The 21,236-nt window shown below is 37.6% G+C and overlaps 1 protein-coding gene across 1 annotated transcript in view; it reads right to left on the minus strand.

Moving 5' to 3' along the window:
- Positions 1 to 873: 873 nt before the first annotated feature.
- Positions 874 to 21,236, minus strand: part of TMC1 (transmembrane channel like 1) — a 202,955-nt gene continuing 182,592 nt past the window's right edge. Inside the window, exons 17-22 of the mRNA XM_063636643.1 lie at positions 20,776 to 20,843; positions 15,903 to 16,142; positions 10,014 to 10,139; positions 6,464 to 6,542; positions 6,311 to 6,362; positions 874 to 939 (exon numbers count right to left, since the gene is read on the minus strand). Coding sequence (XP_063492713.1) covers positions 917 to 939; positions 6,311 to 6,362; positions 6,464 to 6,542; positions 10,014 to 10,139; positions 15,903 to 16,142; positions 20,776 to 20,843 — 588 coding nt within the window. The 3' untranslated portion in view covers positions 874 to 916. The remainder of the gene's footprint in view (positions 940 to 6,310; positions 6,363 to 6,463; positions 6,543 to 10,013; positions 10,140 to 15,902; positions 16,143 to 20,775; positions 20,844 to 21,236) is intronic.

The following is a 21,236-nucleotide window of genomic DNA, read 5'->3' on the forward strand; positions in this document are numbered from 1 at the left end:
AAAACTTGCCTTGATCTCTCCCTCTGCCTTAAACCTACTTCTGCCCCTCAGCTAAATTCTTCCCTCCAAGGAGGCAAAAATCAACTCGAGTTTGATGCAGACCTGTATGGATTCACCACTGATAACATGATCATTGGAAGACAAATGAGCACACTGTGAGAGAACAGCAGTCATTTATGATGTCTTTCCTTTTTTTTTAATTTTAACTCATAAAAAGCTAGGTTGTATAAGACTCGTGTACCTTGTCAAAGTAAAAGATCTTCAACTCAGTGCTATCCAGGCCCCAATTCACATAGGATTTTTTTTTCTTCTAAAAACCCTATTTCTTTTCATACTGAACCCAGCACCAAATACAAAGGTTTTGGGAATATATCTGTGGGGCGCATGGTTGGGGAGATGGGTAGAAAAAAAGAGAAAATAAGGTATTGGTTTCAAAAAGTGAGTTAATGAATGATTACAATGAGTACTTTTTGCAGATATTTCTGAACTTAGAGGAAAAAGGGTGAAATATTTCTGCTCTCAGTTTAAGGAAACTAAGGCAAAAGAAATATATAAAATGAAAGTTCATATGAGCAAATTTTTTTTAATTAACCCACCAACTAAACCAGTAAACTGTATTGCTGGATTACACTCACTTCTAAACTCAATTTGTTCAAAAAAAAAAAAAAATTCACGAAATGGAGCAGGGGAGAGTGTGGCTGCGCAGAAACAGTTTCTGACTTGGAATAAGGTTTAGATTCTTGTTGCTCAGGTAGGACTGATGATGCCTTAATTGGCCAGCATGACCTTGAAAATCCATCAGGGGTAGAACAGGAAAATAGCAGTTCCACAGTGCTTGTTCTCTGGGCCTTCACATATTGCATTACTTTTAAACAGCAAGGCAAAGTGTACCTTTTCTGGGCTCTCAGGATACTTATTACTGGCCACCAGCAGCTGCAGCTGTTCACAAAACAGAAAAAAAAAAAAAAAAAAAAAAAAAAAAAAAAAAAAAAAAAAAACAAGGAGAGAGAAGATGAACAGGAGGCAAATAAAAATGTAGCTTTCAGTGTGCTTAATGGTTCTGAATGAAGTGGCCAGAAATCTGTATTGTCCAAATGTGCTCTACTTTCCCATAATATTTAGCATTTTAATGTTCAAAATATTTCCATGTTTCTTAGTTTGCAAAGGCTTCACAAATTCTAAACAAGGCAGAATGAATGCACTACTTTTTTTGTAACATTTATACGTTATTGCTTATGTGATGAATATTTTATATTTTTCCAGTAAAAGAGTTTCTCATTTTTCAGTAGATATTCAGTAGGTGTTTACTGGGTGGCCATACATATTATGGAAAAAATATCAGATGAATAGCATGCTATAGCATTATATTATCATTTAAAGCAATAAAGATAACAATAAGCCTTAATTAGAATTTAGATCTTATAAGTCAGAATTTTCCGTTCTTAAGTACTAATTTGATAATACTAAATTATACAAAAGCACTGCTGGTATATGTGATGCATGTGCTTCAACCACCTCATCTTCTGCAAAGACTAGACAATTCTAATAAATTCCCACTAAAGTAGACTCCATCCCAGACTCTATTTCAAAACAAAACCCTAGGTAAGCACTGTGGGATGCACAGAGTGAAGATGGACATAAAACCATTGCTCTCCTAGTGTAGGAAATACAAAGGTTTGCCTCAACTGCAGAGGTAAATACATTGAATTGAACTTTCACCCTTTCACAAACATGACAGTCAAGAAATTTTGAAGGGGTTGGGAAGGAAGATGGAGAAGGTTGCATAAACCTACAAGGAGGGGGAGAATAGGGGAAGAGAAAACAATGATGAAATCTTAGAAGCTGGAAAGCAGACAGATTAATGATAATGACTTATCAATTCTAACTGAAAAGCTAAGCTAGGGGAGGAAAAAGACAGTAAGCAACATAATTTACACATAAAATCTCCAAAATGTTCAGTAATTTGCAGCAACAGGTACCTCTGGAAGTAAGGAACCAATACAAAGAGGATGTTTTAGCTATTTAAGAAGCAAGTCAAGCTTGGTGGGGCGAAGGGGTGGGGGTTATTAAAAAACGAAGCAGCAGCAGTTAGAGTCTGAGATCGGCTTCACCTGGTACAAATGAATAATTGCTCCCCACCCCCCACCGCCTTTAATCTGGCAGAAGACTGGAATAATTTTTTCTAAAAAGAGTAAAACAGAGATGCTTCTGGGCTAGAAGACCACAAGGAGTGCCGCAGTAAAAATAGGGGGCTAAGTGAGCATTTGTAGGCTGAAAGCTGAGCCCCACCCATGTCCTTTTTCCCACTCAGGTGCTACAGATTTGCCAGGCAAATCTCTACTCTCTGGGCAGGAGTTCGGAAGTAATTTTTTTGAGGAATCTGATCAGCCTAAGAGGAAAAGCCTAAAAATACTGACATGGGGATTCAGCGGCAGCCCAGGCAGAGTCCTCCAATGAGGATCTGCCCACAAGCCCCATCCATGTACTTACAGCTTCGAAACCCACCTTTGCATCCTACCCTGAAATATGAGCTGAGGGTCACAAAGCAGGGGAATCACCAAGCAGGGGAAGAAGGACAGAACAGCTTAGAGAAAACAGACTATCAAAGGCAAAGAAACGTCAAAAAGAGTTATTAATATTCTCATAAAGACAAAACAAGCCATTGCAGCCATTAAACAAGAACAGCATGCTGTTTAAAAAAGAATTAAAGAACAAAACAGCTTGCAGAAACTAAAATTATGACAGCAAAAGTGAAAAGGCCAAGAGAAATGTTAAAATTTAAAGATAAGGAAATGTTCATGGGTAAAGCAAAGAGACAAAAGGAATTTAAGGATGAAAAATAAATTAGAAATTCCACATGCAAAAAAAAAACAAAACAAAACAAAAAAAAAACAGATAATGGATGGAAAGAATTTGTAAACAATTCAAGAAAATTCCCTTCAACCAAAGAGGAAAAGAACCCACTGATGAGTACACAAGGGATAAAAATAGATCCATGCAAGACACACACTGATGAGTACACAAGAGATAAAAATAGATCCATGCAAGACATACATTGATGAGTACACAAGAGATAAAAATAGATCCATGCAAGACACACCATCATGAGATTCCGAACATGCAGATAAGGAGACCCTAGAACTTTCCAGATTGGAAAACCAAACAGATAATCAAAAATACAAGTTGCTCAAGAAAGACTAAGAATCACAATGGCTTTAAACTTCTCAAGAGCAATTGTGGAATCTAAAAGGCAATTGGAAACCTCTGAAAAAATATTGTTTTGAAGAGATATTATTTCTAATATAATTAGATGAGTATTTTTGACACCCAAACTATGAGTCAAAAGGGAGAGTAAGAGAAGAACAATTTCAGACCTGTACGGTCTCAGAAAATTTGCCTCTCACATACCCTTTCTTACCTGCAAAATGTGAGCAAACCAAAAGAGAGGAAGTTGGAGAAAATAGAAAACACAATATCCAAAACAGGATAAAGTGACAGAGATCCTGCTGAATGACAGTGAAGAAAAATGAAAGGTTTGTATCCCAGACACACACCAGTTGAAATTGGAGAAGTGTAGAAGATTCTGGGAAAGATTTCTCCAAGGAAATGAAATGGATAGATAACCCAATATGTCTGAATATATTGAGAGTATAACTCAATAAATAGCAGAGATTTGGAAATTAAATGAATCACTGAAAAAATATATAAAAAATAAGAAAATGTTTAAAAAGAAAAATTATGAATTATGAATACTGAGAAAATTTTAAAGTATGCACAAGTATCATAGTTTACTACTTGGCTCAGCTGTGAAGACTGTGTGTCCATAATAATGTATACTGGCCTAACCAAAATAATAATATAACTACATAGGTAGAATGCATAGAGAGACTGGGGCAAGAGTATAAAAAATGTATAAGTATTATCTATTAAAATTATTATATCCATTGTAGTTAATAATTTTAATAGATAATACTTAAAACTAAAAAGTCAAGAAATTACAACAAAATTAGGTAATTTGGGGATAAATATCTAAAAATCAACTAAAAAAATTGAAAGTGTTTGTCTTAGGGTAGTTCAGTGGAGGGGAGGCGAATAGAGCAAAACTGGTGTAGGAGGCAGAAGAAGATGCTGTTTTCATGATAAGCCTTATAGAATTATGAAATTCTAAATGAAACTCTAAATTATGCACACATGTAGCATTGATTTAAAAAATTAAAAATTTCATTAAAAACTAGTCTGATAACTGTACATCACTGTAATCATCTAATTCAGCACCCAGCATTTGACTTTATATTTATGCATGCTAGATAGAAAAGAGAGAGGAAAAAGAAAAAAGGCTAAGCATAAAGAAGGCAACAAAACCAAGTCTTGAACATTTGTTGTTTGGGGACACCCAGTATCCTTCTCCCCTTCTCTTAGGTAGGTGTGCCCTCCCCAGTGCATTTCATGTGTCAGGAAAACAGACCAATCCCAGCTCCAAGGGTGGGTTCTGACTGACTTCAGTAACTTACCATACTCAGACACAGTGACTGGCACAAGGATGGACACATGACCCATATGGGGCCAATCTGAAAGGAGGAGAGGTTGAGGAATTTCTAGGAAAGTTTTACAGTCTAAGGACATGGCACTGGAAGTTGCTGCATCCATTCCTGCTGCCATAAAGGTCAGCCAATGTGAAAGAAGTTTAGCTTCAGAGATCACAGAGAGGTGGGCTCAGACCTGACCCTGTTCTAAACTTAAAATAAAAAGTGCCCTGAAGGCTGGGCACAGTGGCTCATGCTTGTAATCCCAACACTTTGGGAGGCCAAAAAGAGAAGATCACTTGAGCCCAAGAGTTTGAGAGAAGCCTGGGCAACTTAGCAAGACCTCACTTCTACAAAAAAATTAAAAATTAGCCAGGCATGGTGGTGTGCACTGTCCCCACTACTCAGGAGGCTGAGGAGGAAGGATCACTTCAGCCTGGGAAGTTGGAGCTGTAGTGAGCCAAGATCATACCACTGCCCTCCAGCCTGCGCCACAGAGCCAGACCAGGTCTCAAAAAAAAAAAAAACTTTTGAGTATATACCCAAAGGGTTATAAATCATGCTGCTATAAAGACACATGCACACGTATGTTTATTGCAGCACTATTCACTATAGCAAAGACTTGGAACCAACCCAAATGTCCATCAGTGATAGACTGGATTAAGAAAATGTGGCACATATACACCATGGAATACTATGCAGCCATAAAAAATGATGAGTTCATGTCCTTTGTAGGGACATGGATGAAGCTGGAAACCATCATTCTCAGCAAACTATCGCCAAGGACAAAAACCCAAACACCGCATGTTCTCACTCATAGGTGGGAATTGAACAGTGAGAACACTTGGACACAGGAAGGGGAACATCACACACCAGGGCCTGTTGTGGGGTGGGGGGCTGGGAGCAGGATAGCATTAAGAGATACACCTAATGTAAATGACGAGTTAATGGGTGCAGCACACCAACATGGCACATGTATACACATGTAACAAACCTGCACGTTGTGCACATGTACCCTAGAATTTAAAGTATAATAAAAATATATATATATTTTTTAAAAAGTGGCCTGAAGCCATACATACCATTTCCCCACATTTGTGTGGTCGAATAAATTACTCTTTCTTAATTAAACCAATTTGAGTGTTTTATTACTTGCAGTGGGGAAACAGTCCTACTAATGTAAAGAGTTTTAAAGTTAGGAGTGAGGACAAAGTTGGAAAACGTTTTCACTGAAGTTCTTTGGTATCACCTTTCCATGGGGAACTCAAAGCATATTATTAATTTTGGCAACTAGAAGTTGGCTTTAATGTAATATTTTAAAAATTAAAGAGGTTTTTAAAAAAAGAAAGTTTAATGGATTAGAAAGGGCTTCTGGCAATCAGTGGTGGAAAGCCCAGAGGACCCTCTTGGGATCTTCTCGCCACATCCTTCCATGTATGAAAATAGTCAACATGGGCAGGAGAGCATCTGCATTTGTATCTGCTGTTTGTATATGACTATATGTGGGATTTCTTCATTTTCTGCGCATTTTCAAGGTCACTTTTAAAAATCACTACTGCCAAGTTTACATGCCCACATTTTCATTTCTCTTTTTTCCTCCCACTAGAAAACAACCAAATCCCCTGGATGTGATGCCTGAAAAGGGCTAAAAAGGTGGAAGGTAAGGATTGTGGAATGACTCGCTCACGGCAATAATGCCACTCACCATCCAATGGAGAAAAAGCAAAAAAAAAAAAAAAAAAAAAAGAAAGAAAAAGAAAAATTACAAACATAAACTTATCTCCAACCTGCTCGTGCAGCTGCCATTTTCTTGTTTCGCATTTTGTTCTCCAAAGCTTGCTACACAATAAAAAATAAGGGAAAAAAATTAGATTTCTCAGTGTTTTCTACTACTTGACATTAATAAAGATAATATTTCTATGACATAAATTGTATCTTACCATTTTCATCTTCTTTTTTAGATCTAGATTTGCTGCCTTCTGGCCCTTGGCAGTAGCATTGAGATAATAGATGGCCAAACTAAATTAAAGAGAAAAAAAATACAATGTAAGGTGTATTTCAGTTCCCCAAGATACTTCTTAAATTTGTATTCAGTAAATTATGAAATATCAGCATGGGAATGAATATTAAGCTATATTCTACTCTAAATCTCCTGTCTTATAGATAAAAGCTGAGGTCCAGAGAGGTAAAGAGATACACTCAGGATGACATAGGGATGAAGCTGGGGTGAAGTTGGATAGTTGGGGCCCAAGGCTCCTGATCCACAGCCTGCTCTGTCTGCTATTTCACACTTTCTAATATTAGCTTTTTCCTGGAAATGTATTAAAATCAGTTTAAATTATAATTGAAAGTAGCATTTAAAGTGGATGGCAACGGCATCCCAGAGAATGGAAAACCTACTGCAGCTTAGGGAATATGTCGAACAAAAAGGAAAACGACTTTCTGCCTTAAATTTCGTCCTTTGGCCTTTGCAGCTAAGAATATAATCCTCATAGGCATAGATAATGAACATGGAATTTTTTCCGTAGAATGTATTGTTTGCATTTCTTTCTCCCTCAAAAAGAAAGTGTTGTATAAAGGAATATTCTTGGATTTTAAATGACATTTACATTCTAGAAAGGGCAAATTCTAGCCAGACAATTCTGTAAAAATAAATATGCTTATCTTCACTTAAGGCAAAACGAACAAACAAACAAAGAAAAAATACAGTAAAAAAGGTAACTTATATTACTCTTTGCTGCAAATAACTGGATACTGAACACATTTCCTCTACTCCCCAAAATGAAAGACAGTATCCTTTATGAGCCGTCTGGTGCTAGCAACACAATTATTGATATGGTTTGGCTGAGTTTGTTTATCTCTTACGTGAGTGATGGGAGTTTAACTAAAATTACATACATAAATGCATGCAGGGCAATATCTGGCATGAAATAGGTGCTCAATAAATGTTTGTGTGTGTGTGTGTGTGTGTGGTGTATATTATAAAGATTTTCTTAGAAAAGTTCCTAGATTTGGAAAATGAACTCAAAGATTTCACAAGTCCTTTCAAGTTCTGGAATTCTCTATTTATCCACCATGATTTTCTGCCTTGTAATGCACGTTAAATAAGTATTCCTCACAAATCTTTTTCTAGTCTCCAAAGGAATGAAACTGCCTGCAGAGAACTAACCTGAACTCTGCTTTATGATACCCAAAAGCCATCCAGGTTGATTTAATATAATCCATTGGGGGAAATTCAAAATACTAGTACAATTCTCTAATTAAAGGTAATAAAAAGCTAAGCCAATTGTATGGGCCCCATAAATAGAAGATGAGATCTCAGAATTTGAAAAAATATACTCAGTAATAAGCTAAAATCTGGGTTTTAAATCAGAACCTCAGAACCACAATCAACCTTTCAGTACATCTATTTGACACTCGTATGGGGCCAGCTTTCCTCCAGGCTGTCCAGATCAAAGCAAACTAGGTCCTGCAGGCTGAAGATGACTGCCAGACTGTTTTGTATGGCCCATGAATTAAGAATGTTTTTTCTGTCTTTTAAATGGTTATGTTAGTAATTACTTAATTAAGATCCTCAATTTTGCCTCTTGGCCTAATTTGCCTCTGGCCCTCGAATTAGGAAAAGTGTGCTGACCCTGGGTCTATACCACCTTGGACAAGTGGCTTTCAGCCCATCTGAAATTCCCACTGATTCTGATCCCTGTTTGGTGCTGCAAGTGAGTGTAGGAAATAAGGAGAAGACAAGAGTTTAAATTCCACTTATTAGTCACTTGACTTGGGGCAGAATTTCAATGTGTTATTGATGGTATGATTAATGAAGCCAACTTCTCAAGGCTGTTATGGGAATTAAACGAGTCAGTGTGTAAACAGTACCTGAAACAAAGGCAGTGTTAATTCCTTTTAAACACTCTTAGGACCGATTACTAAATCTTTGGATTAAGGCATTTGAACAATGCCACTTCTTCACTTAAAAATAAACATGTCTCCTAATAAAGTAAGAATATGGTAACAAAATCTGACATTTATATTGTGTGTGTGTGTGTGTGTGTGTCCGTATGTGTGTGTTTTAAACAACACCTCATTCATACCACTAAAGGGCCTTGACTCTCAAAGGCCACAGGATACTGATTAACATGCTCTCAGAAGCCACTGTATCATGGACATGTAGAGAAAGAAAATTGTTTCAAAGACCATCTGGTGAAACATGCTGCATTCAGTAGGTCATTTTCTAATGCATCTGTGCCAGAGATTTACTATCAGATTCTTAATAGCACCTCATTATCAAGGTTATGTAATATATAATGGTAATCTGATTTACTGTTTAATTATCCCTACAGGTTATTAGCTCTCCCTCACAGAAAGCCTCGTGGTATAAAGAAGAGCACTGGATTTATTGTGAAAGGATCTGCTTTAGGTCCTTCTATGACCATTTTACTCTCTCTCTTGCCTAGGGAAAATCACTTTCTTTCTGTAAGTCAATTTCTTAGATTATAAAATTGAAGAAGATAAACCTGCCTCACTACTTTATGTGGCTTGTGATCATGACAATAACTGGGTCAGAATCCCTGCTCATTTACTGCAAACCACTGGGAGTTTTCTCCCTGAGATTTCCTCGTTTTACCTTTATTTAAATGAACCAAATCCTTTGCGTCAACTTTGTTCTTAAAGTGTCCCTGGGGTTGTTTAACATTTACCCCCTGACTGAGAGTCGTGGCAGCTCCAGACATTCTATGTAGGAGGCACTCAGGGACTGAAAGGAAGAGATGGACACTGCTTTTGGCTCTTCCATAGCAAGTCTATACTTTTACTTAGAGTCTAAGTTTATCTGTGATGGCCAAGAGTCAGAAGCCAATGAAAGTTGTATGAAAACAAAAGTCACCTGACAAGTTCCCCTTTGGAAATCACTTCTGACTTTGAAGGGACAGACTACAGGAACTTCCCAAGATCCTCTGGTCCTCTGATTCTATTATCGTGAACACACAGTTATTGACAGCCCTCTAACAACAAGGACAGGGGAATTTTTTAAACTCTTTAAGCCCTTGCCCCTAAAATATAGTCTATAGGGCCCCCGAGGGGAATATTAACTTAGAGGATCATTATTTCTGTATATTTACTGCCATCTGCTTTATGGAACAAGAGGTGGAGGGCCGGGTTGTTGGGGGGAAGCTCAATGTACTGATTAGATTTAGCATTTAGCATTTATGTTTCCCTTGCTTTAGCTGTTTACGGATAATTATTGTGGTTACTTGGGAACAAATCTTATAATCCTGGTGAAGCAAAGACAGATGCAGATGGCTGTGAATTACATCCAATAGGATCAGAATATGGCTCATGAATTTTAGCCTCTCACCACCATGTAATCAGTGTTGAATTTGGATAGGTTACAGCAGAACCCTTAGGGAGAGTGAGAGAGCTGAAAAAGCTGAAATGTAAAAAACAGCCAGGAAGAACATCACAAAGGCTCTTTCTATGAGGAGGAAATGCACATACCCCATCACCAAAATGACAGCAATGACCAGCCCAGGGTTCGAAAGCTGTCTCAAGATCTTCGCCATCCAGCTTGGGAAATCATGCTCCAGGGTCTCTCCAATGACTTCAAACATTCTATTTTTACCACTGGGGGAATTTAAAAGGGGGAGATAAGTTTATTAAGAACATATGGAAAACCATGGTTAAAGCAAGAAAACTGGAAATCTTTCTCAATTACTGCTTAGGTCCTCTTTCAGGTTAGGAATCTGATGTTTAGCTGCAACTACTGACACTTTGAACTCATGTACCCAATATATGCGTAAGATACGAGAAATATGATCCCAATATAAACATAAAGCAGTTAGGAAATTAACCACATATTTAGGAGAAGATTTTTTTAAAACTTTATTTCTAAGATTTTGATTGAAATATATTTTGTAAATAGCTCATAAGTCTGCCTCTCAGTCAGCTGCTCTTGTAGGAGAACACTCTCTTTGAGCTAAGTAAATAGTGCACTCAATTTTTAATTAGCCTTAGAAATGAGAGCAAGGAATAGCCCAGTGGAATAAAATCCACATATAATCCAATATCTCTTTCCACGCAATAGCTTCCACCTCATTTTCCACCAGACTTCCTTCATCAGATATGTTAATAGGTAAGGTAACCACACTGAATCACGGGTTCTTTCCCTCTCAGTTTCTTCTTCTGGACAGGCCCTAATGAATACCAGCTTAGCTCCACTGCTCAGATCCATGAAGGCAAGTATCAGCTCCTATAAACTAGAAAAATGAAAACAGGATGTCTTGACTTACTAAGGAATAGCTAGAATTGTACCATAATATTCAAAATATTCATTACACCATTATTTTCTCTGTATATGCATATTGATTTTACTATGAAAAGATGTAATTTTCAGAAGAGATTTGGGTTGGGTTTCACCAAATTGTATGCATCATCAGAATAAATGTTGGTGCAACATTTAATACAATGTTTAGTTTTGCTTTTGTATTTTAATCTTTAAGCATTTTCAACTACTAAATAACAATGACACACAAGTCCCAGATTATGGTTTTTTCCTCCTGGTCTAACCAATACTATCTTCCAGCAGACAGAGTGACTCCAAGTATTTTGTCAGTAGTCGTTGGACCACAGAGGTACAAGTTTTGCTTCACGAATTAAAGATCTACATCCTAATTTTCAAGACTTATGATACATAAGAGGGAATGAAGCTTACAAGCAATCTAAGATTATAACTCCCTATTCCAATAAGTTTTATTTTTCACCATTCCATTCTAATTGTTCATACCCCCCAGTGCAGCCCCAGCCAGATGGAATACAGGATAAGCAGATAAATTAAAAGTACCAAAAAAGATAAAACCATCTATCCTCCCTTCTCCAGCATCTCAGGTCATAGCTGATGAATGTAGTTAGAGTGGGGGCATTCAAATTTTATGAAATTATCCCTACCCACAGAGGCCTTCTCAGCATCCAGTGTGACTCAAAGCAAAGTTGCTGAATCCCTGGGGATTCTTGTGTACCTTTTTCAGGTCAGGCCTTTTACCAAAGAAAGGAGTCCAGATATCTTAATTACATACAAATTATGGAAGCATCTACACTTCCCTGGCAATGCCTTTTCCTGCCAGGTTAGCCAAAGTGTGCTATTACACAATATTCTCAGAATTGTTTTCCAGTTGTCTGTGTCTACCCATAGTCCTGCTGTAGGCATAGCGCCACTCTAGATTAGAACAGCTTATGAGGAGGCTTGTCTTCCCAGCTGGGTGATAAGTGCCACAGGACCAGAATCAATGCTTAATGCATGGACTTAACCCTGCGTCTCTTCTAGTGCTTAGTGCACAATAAGCAGTCATTATTCATTCATTCATTCATTCAAATTATTGACCAGCACTTTACTGTGTCCTAGACCCACAGAGATGAAACTGCTCTATCCCCAATCTCTAGAAGTCAGCTAAACTATTAAGAAAAATAGATGCATAAAGCATGATTGCAAGTGACCAATATAATAGCAGCCTCACAATATAATTTTAACTTTTAGTACTAAAAAACCTGCACCTAGTATACTGATAGCAACAGGAGGCAGCCAAATGCCTAGGCAGAAAGGGGCAGGTACCTGGTGAAATGCCACCTCCAAGCCAAAGACAGTTTAAAGCCTGAAAGCCAAGGTCCATGTTAAATCCTTGGACCGGATTGAGAACTTGTCTTCCTGTTTGGTGCACTTTCCTCTGATTCATCCCCACCCTTCACCTATTTTACATATACCCACCCTTTCCTAATTGGGTTTCTACACTATCGTGTCTACCTTTGAGTGACATCTTCACTTTAACCTTTTTTGCATACTCACAAACCAGTCAGCACACACTTCCATCCTGTGCCTATAAAGACCACAGACTCAGTTGGTAGAGGGGAGAGATGGCCTGACTTTGGGGAACAATCGGCCTGACTTTGGGGAAGAGACAAGCTGACTTTGGGGAAGACGACCTGCCCTTCCTGGCCCCTCTCCAACTGCCCTCTCTGCTGAGAGCCAATTTCATTACTCAGTAAAATTCTCCTCCTTCACCATCCTTCAATAATCCATGTGACCTCATTCTTCTTGGATGCTGGACAAGAGCTTGGGGCCCACTGATTGTGGGTACCCAGGAAAGACTGTCACACTGGCCCTTTGCCTTCTCCAGTGGAGGGCAGCTGCCCCACGTGACGAGGCAAGGGGCCAACTGAGCTGCTAAGACACTGCCATCCATCAGGCTGAGGATGGTGGAACTCAGGAAGCATTGTAACACCCCCTCTGGGGCTTTGGGGTCATAGGCACTTGGGCACCACTGCATTCTCCTCAAGATGATACACCTGGTCTGGCCACGGGCCCCACATGGAGCTTGTTCCTGTGTCAGTGCCCAGCGTGTCTGGCCAGATCCCGCACTCGCTTGCCCACGTGCTTCCTCCCACAAGGGGTTAAGCACAGCAGGCCGAGTAGACAGGGTGCCCCTCTGTGAGTCCAGCGAAGGGGCTGAGAGACATCCTGTGTCAGTACAAGCTCAGTTATGAAAAATTATGCATAAAAGGCAAACCAGAATATAAAATGCTAAAAAGTCGTTATTTCAGGTTTTCAAGATTATGGGCCATGTTTCTTTTCATGTAAAAATATTTCTATAATGTATAGGTTTTCTAGCATAAACACATATTATCTTTGCAGTAAGATGAAAATATATGAAAAATAAAATTGTCATAATGTAAGCAGGGATGTGTATAAACACCTAGAGAACTATAAATTGTTCAGAATTACTGACATAGACGGCAGGAAACATCAGGTGTCAGGAAATGCTGTAGAACAATTAGAATTGCCTTCATCTGAACATCTTTAAATTGTCAACTATTTACGGTAAATCCACTTACTAGCCTATTGGAATAATTTCTTGGAAAATTTACCCTCTCTAGCCAGGTCTTATAAAACCAGACAATCTAGAATATCTCATCAAATTGCTTTACTGAATGGATAAATATACTATAGCCATCTTACCTGAAAACTTCCCTACACTGGAGAGCAACTAGCCATCACTGTGATACCTCCAGTAACCTAGTTCAAATTTATATTTCTTAAATTGCTGCTTGCCCAGGATCCAGACAGAATCAGACAACCTTCATCAGGAAGGTTAAGCAAATCACCTAAAACTCAGAGTTCATAAAGATGACAAGCTATCAGGTACCCACTAATACAAGCATTCTCACCTAATTTCTAGAGCAGGACAATCCTTTCAAACTTTTAAGTCCAGACAAATAAACAATATAAACATCCTTTGGCTCCAAAGTGAGGAAACTGACATGAAAATAAAATCTAAATAGCATAGAGATACCCCTTCCCAGTACTCCACTGAAAATATTTAAAATTCCCTGATTTCTCACAAATCACCCTGAAGAACTGACTCAAGTAACCAAACACTACTTGTTCCCCAATAACCTATGGAAATTAAAAAAATAAATAAATAATTTTAAAAATAAAAAATAAATTTCCCTGATTTCAAAATAGTGATTTACATGCCATAATTTTGCATAAGTTTGCCAATTAGGAAAGCCAGAAGAGGTAGGGCTTAAGAAGCTGAAATTGTGCAACTACTGTTCATGTCTAAGAGGTATTGTAAATCTGAATGCATCTGTGGAGATCCATGTTTACATTGTATGGTTTCCCTTATAGGCAGCTAAGGTCCTTTGCTATGTTTTACTGAGAAGGATCAACTTCCAATTAATAGCTTAATGCACACCTAAACTTATCCTGGATAATAAGTAGTGTGAATAATTTGCAATTAACTAAAGCCTTTGAATGGCATATTCCTTGAACTTTGTACTCTGAGATTGGTTAGAGATTTATTGAGACAAATGTCTCATCAAGACTGTAATTTCATATTTAGTCTCCAGATGTCACTGTCTGCATTATTTATTTCAGCCCACTTGGCAACACACACACACACACACAATGGAATTAACAGAGCTTCTCAACATCAGTTTTCTGAGTATATAGAGGTCCAGCTAGTTTAACTCAATCAGCTGGCTTAACATTTTCTTGTTTTCTAGCAAAGCAATAACTCAGACTGCTGTTAGAGTGAAAATGTCTCTTATATACTTAGTCTGTCAGCAATGAACCTTTTGACTTTAATTAAATAACTTGGGTCTGACAACATAGAGGAATTAGATGTGGGCATTACAGCATCATGCATATTATTCACGTGGCTTTTTACAGTCTGATTTCCTTCACTGAAAAGGAGAAACAGCTCAAATGCATGCTGGCCAGTGACTCAACATGCAGAGATTCTTGGGAGAACTTGTGGTAGATTCATTTCTAAGGCCCTTTAGGGAAAGAAACTTCATCCTCCGGATCCCAGGGACTTAGCTTTCTGATATGTGTCATAGAGAGAAGAGAGCTCTGTCATAGAGAACTGGAGAAATGTATACCTCTAAATTGGATCAAGGAGCCGTTGTGACTCTTGATTCCTGACTTGAATGATAATTAGGAGAGAATATATATGTGGAACAGCCTTAATTTTTTTCACTAGCATGTGGTATTTTGGATAACAAATTGGGTGGCCCTCCTTATGCTCATTAGTATTTAGTAATAATTATCTTTCCTAGGTAAAGTGTGGGGTATTTTCTCTCTCTCTCTCTTTTTAAGGTAGTGATGCACAAGAGAAGTAGTGATAGCTGACCATGTCTGGATGTGATGGCCCAGAGTCAGGCAAACTCACATCCAGACCAGTGTCATCAGACCTTGCTCTTAGCTGTCCCCTAAAGTGGAAACAGCTCAGATTCACCATATGTATTTTACCCAGGCAGAGCCTGGAAAAGTATAAAGTATTTTCTCTTTTATGATTCCCAGATGAGGAAATAGATAGAACTTGCCTAAGAATCTCCATGTCACCTATTGAACCTGAATACCCAAAGGATCTCATTTCTTTTTTTTTCCTTTTCTTTTCCTTTTTTTTTTTTTTTTGAGACAGAGCTTTGCACTTGTCCCCCAGGCTGGAGTGCAATGGCGCCGTCTCGGCTCACTGCAACCTCCGCCTCCTGAGCTCAAGCGATTCTCCTGCCTCAGCCTCTCAAGTAGCTGGGATTACAGGCACCCACCACCACACCCGGATAACTTTTTTTCTTTGTATTTTTAGTAGAGATGGGGTTTCACCATGTTGGCCAGGCTTGTCTCGAACTCCTGACCTCAGGTGATCCACCTGCCTCAGCCTCCCAAAGTGCTGGGATTACCGGCGTGAGCCACTGCACCCAGGTGGGATCTCATTTCCACCAACCAAAAATGTCATTGTTTTGGGGAAAAAATAGCTTATACAATGAATGGCCATTCCCACCTCCACCCCCAAAAGAACACCATGCCTGAGTCAAATTTCAAAAACAAGAGACCTGAAGGGACCACAGTCAAAAGATGGTGGGAGGGACACGATCATGTACAAGACAGGCATGGTGGACAGGAAGAGGATGAGCAGTAGCATGCCCAGGTAGAAGTTATTCGATCTGGAAGCTTTGAAGACCCTGGCCTCAGGAACATTGCAGCACATAACGGCCCAGCACTGGAAGTACATGGATGTATGGAGTCGAAGGATATTGATGCCTGGGAGGCTGGGAGCAAAGAAGGAGCCCATCCTAGAAAGAAAGCAGAACTCTGCTCAGTTTTGAGTCTTTACTCCATAAGAAAGTCACACTGCAACTGTTTATTTGACATCATGCTTCTTTTCCAAAGGCAGAAAATATACTGCCACTTTCAACCACACAAACCCTTTTCATAAATAAACTGCACTTATCTATTTCCAACTTCTAAACACATTTTGCCACTTTCCTCATTATTGTAGGAATTGCATATCATAATTATTTCATAGAAAGGATGCTGTTAACTAACTATACCTACTATCATTAGTGAATTTAAACTACAACAGAGTAAACAATATTTACAATTGTTTTACTTCTTTCTTCTAATTCTAAAATAAACTTTCCCCAACACTTGTATCATTGACTAACATATCTATAAATATAACTTGTTAAAAATAATTAACCCTTAAAATCACTTCTTCTACTCAAACTGTACATTTGAATTAATCACTTTTGTCATGAATAGCTTTTGCTTAATGACAGGAAGTCAAGGTTGCAGTGGGCCATGACTGTACAACTGAAAGAAATTTTTTGCTTAATGACAGAAGAAAATTAAAATAAATTTTCTCTTTCTGATGTTGATCATTTTCTCTTTGTAGGTGATATGGTGTTTTAAAGCCAATTGCAATGATGTATTTATGCCTCCTAAAATAGGGTTTTATTGAAAATTTATAACCAGCTTATAGGTTTTTGAGATGAAAATTCCACACATTTATTTAAATTTAGTTTGTCTGTTTACTTTCTTACTTTAGCTTGTCTTGGGAATTCTCTTCTTTGTGCATCTGAGTTTTTATAACTATTTTAAAATACTACTTTTAGGTGGGAACCACTTAGGTGTGGTCACTTTTACTTGATGGCTTAGTTGATTATTTCAACAAAATAAGTTTCACTCTTCTTGAATGAGAAAATTCATTAGCACCATAAATCAATATAAACAGCAATTTATTATTTCAAAATCAAAAAGAAGATATATGTGCACTTATTTTAAAAATGTAAGGGGAGCCCTGTCTTTTAAACTGTCCTGTCTATAATGAAGCCCTCAACATCTCTAGCTAGATTTAGCATTTTGTACTCCCTGAATAGTTGTTTAGTCAATCTAACGTAAATTTGGTTCATTATAGAGACATTTTTAATTTAGATGAAGAAATTAGTTTCTGCTATAATTGAACTTTTGTCAACCCAAAGTTAACTCATTTCTTTGAAAAGTGGAATATTGTCACAATTTGGGCTGTCTTGCTGACAAGACTTCAGACAATAGATATGAATGATATTTTACCATAATGAATTGAACAAAGACTTTGTAGGAAGTTAAACTATTTTTTTCTAATGAGAGGATAGATTTTAAAACAATACAGTATACTTTTGTTACAGGACAGCAAGAGAGAGGGAACGTCAAAAAAGTGAGCAAGTAAGCAAGTGATAGTCCCAGCTAATGGGTTAGAATTGCAAAGCACTAGATTATATCCCCCAGTACCAATACTTGTTGATGTAATACACTTTGAGTCTTTCTAAAAATCAGGTGGCGACATCACTTATTTTGGCCAATAAAGTATGAATAGAAATTAGGTCCTTACTGCTGGGTAGAAACTTTAAAAGCCCTGTATGGTTTTTCCTTCTCTTCATCCTCTGCTAGTGTGATAGCAAGGTTTCAGATGGATCCTATTCCATCAGTCTGGGTCTCTAAAGTGAAGGTAAGTTCTAAGAGCAAAGCTCTTCTTCCACTCCACATTGAACATGTTCTTTTTATGAGCTGCTAAGATTTTGAGGTTGTTTCATTGTTGCATAACCTGATCAATTCTACAACATAATTTTGCATGTAATTCAAAATCAAGACTTGCCTAAAACCACACATATTTGTACCTATATACATGCACTTTGTTTGTATGTATATGCTTATTATTTGTGTATACATCTATAAATAAATTTCAAAATTTCAAAATAAATATCACAAAGACATTTTGAACAAATAACTCAAGAGACATAACCTAGAAAAATAAGTCCTGGCATAATAATATCTGAAGGTTAATGCTCATCCTATCTTTGTTCATGCATCACTAATCAGCTCGGCTCACTAAGTCCCTTACCCAGGCATGATCCCATCATCTGTCAGTAAAAATCATTGTAACACTTTAGCCTTATAAAATTCTTTTCTTCCAGCAAGATCAAAGAAAATAAAAGCTTATTTAACTCTCCTTATTACTTCAGCGACATGTACATGTCAGGTAAATTATTCACATCTGATCAACTGAGAAAGTGAGGAAAAAAAGGTGATAAACCTGGCCGGAGAGTACCCAATGAAGCAGTGTTGGAGCGATGTCCAAAACTCATTTTTTCTCTCTCACTGTGTGTTCTCTGCCATTTCTTAATATCCTGCTGTGATAAAGATATTATGTGCTTTCATCATTTAAAAATATTAGCACAGAAACCATCATGTGTATTTCAAAAAATAAGTGTGTAAATAAAGGTTACTGATCATTCAACCAAATCATAGCAAAATGGATTTTATCTATAAATGTTGATGTTAACAACATCTGCATAAATAACCTCCACTACTGAGCGATTACTAAAGCAGTAATTCAATGTCTCTAGTCATAAGCCAATGGAATTGAATAAAAAATCCCTGTACCTTTTTAATTGTTTCTGTAGAAAATGGTTAAGCTCAGGCATTATATCCTCATGCTTCATAAAATAATGGAACAATTGTGTGTAAGGACCTTTGTGCAGAGTCAGCCTACTAATTTTACATTACACCTGCCCCACACCTCCCTCTACATGACATCCCCCTCCCTCATCAGCCTCCTAGGGTTAGGAAAAGAATATTTGTGCCAAGCATTGACGTGACAGTGAATAACAGAATAATGGTCGGTTTGCTTCTGGAACTTTGGAAAGTGTATGAATATCTTTGTATACTCAAAAAACGCAATCCTGTTCTAATATTCTCTTCAAACTAGCCAGAAGCAAGCTTGACCACTGTCTGAAGAATTAATAGACAGAAAATGACAGTGCAGAGATTTTGATAATGGATCTGCCCATGACAGAACTGGAAAAACATGTTAGATATTTAAGAATTTCAATATGAACAATAGTGGACTAAAATAGTTGCAAAATCACAAGTGAAACCAAGCAGGACAGCCATTATAACAGCTTTTCTGACAATAAAAACAAATTTCTAGGCCAATCTGTTGTCTTAACTCTGAAAGAACACAATAGACATACAGCATATGTCTGCGTGAATGGTACCCATGAGGCCTGAAGGATTTACGACACTTTGTGTAAAAGCCACTGATAGAACAGTGGTTTCTCATTACTCCCATAGCCATGTTAGCCAGTTTCTGCCATGACAGCAAATTGAACTCCAGGAAATGAAAGCTCAGAACCCACAGAAGCTGCTCCCTCTACTTCTGTGTCAGTAGACGTTCCTCGGGCAACCTTGACTTTCCTCCCTGCTTAGAAAATGAAGGATGCATTTCTTTCCTTAGTGAGTCTGGACATGTGAGTCATACTTGGAAAATTTAGAAAGGAAGGGAATAAAAATTAGATTTTTAAACCTACCTGACAAAGGAGGAAACAATATTTTTATAATATCTTTTCCATATTGATTCACCTAGTCAGGCACAGGAATTTAACAGTCATCCCATGGCAGGACGATGGAGCCCTGGAGGGTGGTTTTTGTGTGACAGAAGCAAGACAGTTTTAGCATTTGCAGAGGGGTCCAGTGTCTGTCAGCACCCAAAGGTTTAATAATTCAGGACAGATCTATTTGTACAATATATGAAACTTGTTCAAAAACTAAGTCTATACTGGCACTTATAAATAGGACAATTATATGGTTGGTAGCATAATATTGTCTTAGGCACATGTCCCCAGGATAAAGTAGCCTTATTGTAACTGCTCATAGGCTGGAAATCTGAAGTGACAGATTTCCAAGACACATGGTCCTCAGATGAATTGGATGTCGTGATTCAGTTTTTAAACTCAAAAATGATTTCTACTGTATCGACTCATCTTAACCTGTCAAGTTTATAGTGAGAATGCTTTTATTTGATAAAAGATATGACAACACTTCACACATCAAAAAAAAAATTCTGATGTGCCAATGGCCCTATAAAACAAATTACAAACTGAAGATCGTATTTTAACTTGACCTTCCTAAAACATGTGTTTCATCTCGATAAAGTATTGGATTTGATAAGGTATTATTTTTAAAAGTAGCTATAAGTTACATTTTAAATGTATTTAGTAGTGACAACAAAATAAACTCGGTCTCTCGGAAAGGCCTTAGGTTAATTTATTTCATACTTAACATGTGGTAATGTAATTATTACTGTTTTAATATTAGATCATGGTGTCACAAAATATAAAAATATAGTCTTCAAATAAATCTGCCAATCAGAACACAGACTCCCATTATTGGATGAAGGAGTGCCTTACAAAACAGAAAGACACCTTTGATGACTGACATTTAAGATATGAAAGAAAAGGAAACTATATACAGGCCTCCACTTCGCAAAAGTAAATATGGAGTTAGACACCGATTGTGTTCTCCTCTAACACCAGGATTCAATGCTTTATGCAAAAATAACCTGGGAGGCTTTTCTGTAAGTGATAAGCTGTCCAACAGCTGGCCTACCAGATCATGCCTTGGTTGAAGATCAGAGCGAGGACGTTGCCACTGATGTCGAATTCGGTGTATGAAGGCTAGAGGAGACACAATGTTCATTGGGTTAGCATCTCACATGGTCAAAACTGAAAGGCAAGTGGTTCTGCATAGGCATGGCTAGGGTTTCAATTACTTCCCTTCAGCAACAATAGCAGAATAATCACTAGGATAAGTGACCAGATATAAATAAAACAAAGAAAGCACCTTTTTTTTTTTAAACATAGTGAGACTCATTTTTAAATGCTGTCATCCAATGCTATGAAAGTACAGCAAGACAGGCTCTCTTATACACTGCTGGTGACAGTAAAAACTGTAGCAACCTTTCAGAAAAACAATTTGACAGTACATATTAAAAGCTTTAAAAATCTTATTCTTTTTGACTCTGTAAGAAAACTTCTAGAATCTGTCTTAATAAAATTATCTGATGTGAT

Source organism: Symphalangus syndactylus, chromosome 3 (assembly GCF_028878055.3).
Source record: "Symphalangus syndactylus isolate Jambi chromosome 3, NHGRI_mSymSyn1-v2.1_pri, whole genome shotgun sequence".
Lineage (NCBI taxonomy): Eukaryota > Metazoa > Chordata > Mammalia > Primates > Hylobatidae > Symphalangus > Symphalangus syndactylus.